The sequence below is a fragment of the Mustela nigripes genome, chromosome 13 (genome assembly GCF_022355385.1).
Source record: "Mustela nigripes isolate SB6536 chromosome 13, MUSNIG.SB6536, whole genome shotgun sequence".
Classification (NCBI taxonomy): domain Eukaryota; kingdom Metazoa; phylum Chordata; class Mammalia; order Carnivora; family Mustelidae; genus Mustela; species Mustela nigripes.
In genome coordinates this window covers 107668911-107675240 of record NC_081569.1, presented here as the reverse complement: position 1 = coordinate 107675240, position 6330 = coordinate 107668911, and the positions used below count along the sequence as shown (strand labels likewise).

The window sequence follows — 6330 nt, the reverse complement described above, 5'->3', positions numbered from 1 at the left end:
ACTTTAAAAAGACTATCTTTCTGGGTGCCCTCCTTTTCTCCTTTAGACAGAACCCACACTCCACACAGAGGCTTCTATCTTAAAAGCTTTCCCAAGATGCTTCTGTGCTCCCCCTGGATGAGTCCCCCTCCAGCATGACTATCGCCCACTCTAGGTCCCAGCTTCTTAGACACTCTCTCCAATGCATTCAGCCAATACATCTCACCTCCTTCCAACAATAACCCATAACAAGGAACTCTGCTTCTTACAGCACATGATCGGATCAACTGAACAACTGTTGATAAACATTGTTTTTATCACAATGACTAATTGCTTCAACCGTTTCAATGTGTAATCACACCACTCCAAAAAGTTGAAAAAAAAAAAAAAGATTTTAAGTCCTGTACTATCCCAAATATCCTGGTGCTACACCCAAATAAATCAAATGAATACATCTTGAATTAATGCAAAACAACCTTCATATCCTCCTTCTTATATTTAAGTTAAACTCTTGTGACTTGATTTGGATGGAAGCTCTGAATCTGTCCACGTGACCAAGAAGAGAAGGAATCATACCCCAATAAGAGTTCTTCATTTTCTGGGTTACTGTTCCTAGAAATCACTCTACAGCTTTGAACTCCCATCCATCCCCTGTAACTTCCCTACATGCTGAATTATTCCAAGAAATAAAACAAAAACAAAAAAACAAAACCCTAAGCGAAGTGATTCTTCTCCAGTTTCTCCATTTCTCCTTAATTAGAAATCCCAGAACCTGAGTAAGCACTGTGGCAATCTGGCAATATTGGGAAGGTAGGCTCATACTTCCCCATCCCAGAATCACATTCAGTTTAAAAGAGCTAATAGTGCATGACTAGTTCTTGGCACTTGGTTACCCTTAAACTTGAGGTGGTTTGTTCCCAACCATTTCTACAGATCAAATGTCCACAAAAGTTTTTCTAAATTCTCAGGAAACTCTCCCTTTTACTCACGATCTGAACACTTGAGAGCAACTCAACATGCTTCCTATTACATCAACAATTCACCCTTTAAAACCCTTTCAAAAAGGAGTTAGTATGAATTCTAATAGAATTCCTTTCATTGTGATCTCCTAAGGGAAACGCTGATTAGTAATTGGTCCTGAAAAGAACTTTCCAATTAAACAGTTAGATGAGTTTTGATAGCTGCATTAGATCAGCTTTGAAAATCTGCCTATGAAGATATAATATGGATATATAAGCATAGGCTAAAAAATTGTCCATCTTTAAATGAATATCAGCAAATTGCCACACCATTTTTTTTTTCTTTTTCATATCAAAGTTGAAATAGGTACTCAAGCTGTCACCTTACCAACTCTTTGGATGGGTATATGGTGCTCTGCCCATACTGAATTGTAGAGAAGAGCTGGAGTTGAAAAGTGCTTTGTGTCTGATTTAGCAAGACGTGTACACAAGCACCAAGGCTTTCCATCCCCTCTAGAGTAAGGGGGTGAAAGATGAAGATTTGGTTATTGTATCTCATTTGGGTTTTATTAAGACTCAATATACCAGGCTCATCTCTTTTTAGGTTATCCCATAAACCTTCTTTTTCTTTAAAAATTCAGACCAGCTTTATGAATCTACCCTTTTCATAGTATCTAAGAATTGTTTATAGTCTCTCTCTAATGTTACTCTTATTTCCACGAGGCAGAGAAACAAATTTAAAGGCTTTATTCTTGATTGAGTATGGTGGAGGGGGGATTGAATGCTTATTATAGGTCAGGCTCAATGCTGTCATTGTCCTTTAAAAACTTGATGAGGTAGGTATAACTTCCATTTTCCAGTTGAAGTGTCAGGGACACAGACTGGGTAAATAATTTTCTTAAAGGCCACACAGCTAGTGAAGTTCCATCCAAACCCAGGGGAGACTGTAGCCTTTGCTAACTTCATCAAACTAGATGGGTCTCACTTCCCTCATCGGTAAGGATTTTCCAGAATTCTACAAGTTGTGAAAAAATAATAGCTAGTTAACCTGAAATGTGTTTTGGTTTGTTATTTCACTCTTCCTGAATATATGCCAGTGGAGGCTGAAGGGATCTGGCAATATTTATTTATTCTTGAACTCTTCTATACACATGCTATATGATTTTTTGTTTGTTTTAATAGTTCTGCCTAGCTTTCCTTTTTGGAACAAATGAATGATTTTTGATATTTTTGTCATTTCAGGATTATCTATCATTTGTTCTTGCTGTGGATCAAATAGAATAGGATGCACTTTGGCCACAGTTCCCTTAATGTAAGAGGAGACACTGCATTGTGTTTTCTGCCCTGTTTATTGTTAAAGCATGTATCTCCATTTGGTTTTATGTCATCTATAAATAATCCTCTTCTATCACTTTCCTGATCTTAACATACTAAGTTCTGTGCTTCAAGAGGATAGTCCGGCTTTCGGGAGCTCCACAGCTCAAAGTCTGTGCTGTGAACCATCAGTTTCCTAAACTCAGTGGCCATCAGAGGAGCACTTTCACATAACCTGATGGTTAGTTTCAACTTAAATGATGCGTTACTTGAAAAGAAAGGCATTTTGGTTCTCAGATAAGACCATCTACTACAACCACAAGATAGAGCACCAAGACTGACCGAGAGGTGCCAACAATTTGTAAAATACTGTGAAAGCCCCTATGCTGCAGAGGCAGAGGGGAGGTTCTCCCTGCAGCATCTCATACCACAGAGGACATCAACGTTCAAGCTCAGTCCGTCACTATTATTGAAGAAGGAGCAGAGGGCCCAGTGCTGAGAGGGAATGAGGGCACAGTAGCATATTCTGTTTGCCCCCTCGCAGTCACAGTTAGGATTCTTTCTTGAACTTTGTACAGGTGGATGCCAAGCGTAATACATCCGACAGTGGTACAAGTGGTACAGGCAAGACCTCCCTCCACAGCTATGCTACATCAGCAAAAACAGGGTCCCAAACAACTGTGCATCACACAGGGCGCCAGTGAAGGAGAGAGGAGCAAGAGCAGATGCCTGGCTGCCTGGTGAATGGCCCATTTACAAATTCAACAATAGTCAGAAGGGAGCAGGGAGCACAAGGGCCACCACGGTGATTGGCGAAACCAGCACTTCTCAATTCAGTGTAAATTAATGCCCTGAAAGAAGACACACTACAAAGCAGATTTCCATAAACCTAGTGCTTCATTCACCCTCTACAATATTATTTAAAAAGCACTATCTTTAGGAAAAATCACGGAAGGAACTACTCATGCAACAAATACTGGCGCTTCTTCCATTTCAAATGTCTCTGTGAGATGTTAATTATTAGCTAGATAAAATAGGCAAAAGGAGCTTTTTTACCGCCGAACCAACTAATTATCTTTCATAACTCTCTTAAAAAGCAAATGTAGATGTAAGAGCTCCAGTGAAAAGAAAAACATGCTGAGTGCATTGTGTCTAGACGTTGCCAAGCAAATAAAGGGAGCTGAAATGTACAAAATCAAAAGATCTTACTAAACCAGAATTTCAAATCAATGTAAAAAAAAAATTCAGCCTCATATTTTAATGTATCTTATCATTAGCATTTTATATTTATACAGTCCGCTTCAGATTGCTGTATATTCAAGATGTACATGCATCCTACGTGGTGAATAGCACCAACATAGTAAAATTATACAAAAATTAAAAATGCTTTTCAGGCATCTCGTTCCTTAAAATCTGCACATTCCTGTAACAGTCTCATAAGCAGACTACTGGAAAACAGATCAAACCCACAAGGATAGCTTCACTGTACCAGCAGAAAACCCTAAAAAATGGGTGGATTAAAGCAGCAGAAAATGGAGCATAGGTGATGACTAGGCGCATACGACAAGGGAGGTAGCAAAACATAGAGCAGGAAAATACGAGGGGGAAAAAAATCCAGGATGGTCAGTACAATATATGCAGGTTTTTTTTTCAAATGTAAATTTTAAAGTGAATGCTGCTTTTATGTTACTGCATAAAGGAAAGCATAACAAGGCTGCTCTACTTCCCTTTAAACACAAGCACATAAAGAGGGTAAGGGATGTGAAAAGCCAATTCTTTGTGCTGCTACTTAATCAATTGCACTCAGTTCTACTCAATGACACAGCCACACTGCAAAGACCACTCAGCAGTTAATGGATATAATGTTGGAAAAGCACTTTGAGGTCTTCCAAAGAAAGGTAGGGTAAAAACCCAAAGGAACATGGTTTTTATTACTTATTCCCAATAACTGAGCAGTGTTATAGATGAAACTCCCATGACCCAAAAAGAAATTAAGATATTAATTTATTTTGCTAATTCTGATACTTCCATAGGAAGTCACTTCTTTCAAAATTGGGTACTTGAAATCACAGAAGAATTATCCTGTGCCCTAGTCTCTTCTTGTCAGGATAACCATTACACATTGCACGGTAAGGAATAAATATGTTCTTCAAGTGTTACAGCCTACGTCTACAATCTGTCAAATGCAGAGCTGAGGAGGAGTTCTGTGTTTTTAACTGTATACATCCATCACTAGCTATCACTCTTCCCACAGACAGCAAAAAGTCAACAATGAAACATAAAAGCTAAAAATAAGTGACTGAGCAATTGCTCAGAAGAGCTGCACATTAGGCACAGTGTTAGATGGACACACATTCCTTTCCCATCTTTTTTTTTTTTTTTTCACTGACAATTTCTGGTAATTATTATTAAGGACTCACAGGTAAGCAAAAGAAAAATAAACATGCACGGCACAAATATGAAAAAGTCAGTTGGAGATACAATTTCATGCTTATCACCGTACAAGATCAGTGCTCTGAATGGCACATGCCCAGAGTGCAAGTAGTGACTAATATAGGCTGCTGCAAATGTCATGGAAAATGACAATTATAGGCACTTCAAATGCTCAGAAAAAAAAAGAAAAGCAAAAAAGAAAGAACTTGGTGTCATTTCATACAAGCCGAAAATATTTCTTCATTCATAGGTATTATAACATGTTCATTTCTAAGAGTCAGTTAAATCAACATTTATTAAGGACATATTGCATATAATCTACTATGCTCTAGTGATGGAAAATAACTGCATAAAAAAGAATATGGTTTACATGCAAATGTACATTCAAAATATATGAGTATATATCAGTGAATATAGAAAAAGTACAATCTAAAGGAGAACTCTCAATTTAGAAAATCAACAAATCCATGACTTAAGTAGGTGTTTTTTGTTTGTTTCTTCAAATTCTGTAAGAATTTATTAGGTGAGAAAAATAGCATAAAAACCTTGAAAATTACAAGTTGGAAATCTTACATATTAAAAGGAGACAAGATGTCTTTCAACAGTGTTTTTCAACTCTGTTCTACCTTCAAACATGATTCATCTAATCAAATCTCACAGGAAACCACAATATGTAAGCGAGATAAAGAAAGGTATTTAATGAATACAAATTTGTTTTGTAAGTATAAGTTTATAACATTTATTTTTAAGTAAATAAATGAAGAGTTTTGTTCATAGAAAGAAAAATGCAAAAAGTGGCTTATGGATGCTAGTTATACTCTCTTATGAGCCGTGGTATGAGATTCATTTCCATAGTGGGGAGGTTTGGGCACCATATTAACAAAATTCTGATTCATACACATACCTGGTTACAAATAGTGAGATTCACCAGTTCCCTTGTGATCTCAGGTTACTCTTCAAGCAAACAGAAACAGCAAGAAGCTTCATTCCACAGGTTGAACCCAGACTCAATAATCTATTAATACAAATTAACTCATTATCACTGTTCTCCACTATAGTTAATTTTCCATAAAGTACACTTGACCATGTATATGTTTTTTTTTTTTTAATTATAATATCTGAATCCAAATCAAACCTTTGAGAGACCCAAATGATCCTGCCCGGAATGTCCCAGTGTTTAGTAGACTCTAATTGTAAGCCTGTCTTTAAAACGCCTACCAGCCTGTGCTGAGTTGGTATCAGTGGTCAAAACACTGGTCGCAACACTGGTCGCCGGGGCAGATGTCACATGCAAATCCTGCTGCCAAAACTAGGATTCGAGCAAGGTGTGCCATCTGCATATTTGCTGCCCTTTGGTTTCCTTCATTTCCTCCCAATGGTCTTGTTCCTCTTCTCCGCTACTGTTTTGGCCCAGAGCAATCCAACCGATCATCTCTTTACGCTTCATAGTACGCCTGTTATAAACGGAAATCATCAGTGTGACATCAGAGAGCTGAAAGAGGGCCACCTGGAAAACAAAGGTCTCCTTGTAGACGGGATTGGGCTGACCACGTCGAATGGACGTCTTACAGCGGGACATCTCTTGACCCACAGAATTGAGAAGGAAGAGCTTTCCATATGTATCTATGGAAAAAAAAACAAGAGA

The 6330-nt window shown here is 37.9% G+C and overlaps 1 protein-coding gene across 2 annotated transcripts in view; it reads right to left on the bottom strand.

Annotated features, from left to right (window-relative positions):
* Window positions 1–3784: 3784 nt before the first annotated feature.
* Window positions 3785–6330, bottom strand: part of SYT16 (synaptotagmin 16) — a 101937-nt gene continuing 99391 nt past the window's right edge. For both annotated transcript variants that reach the window (XM_059371299.1, XM_059371300.1), the window contains exon 6: window positions 3785–6308. In XM_059371299.1, the coding sequence (XP_059227282.1) occupies window positions 5995–6308 (314 nt within the window). In that variant the 3' untranslated portion in view covers window positions 3785–5994. The remainder of the gene's footprint in view (window positions 6309–6330) is intronic.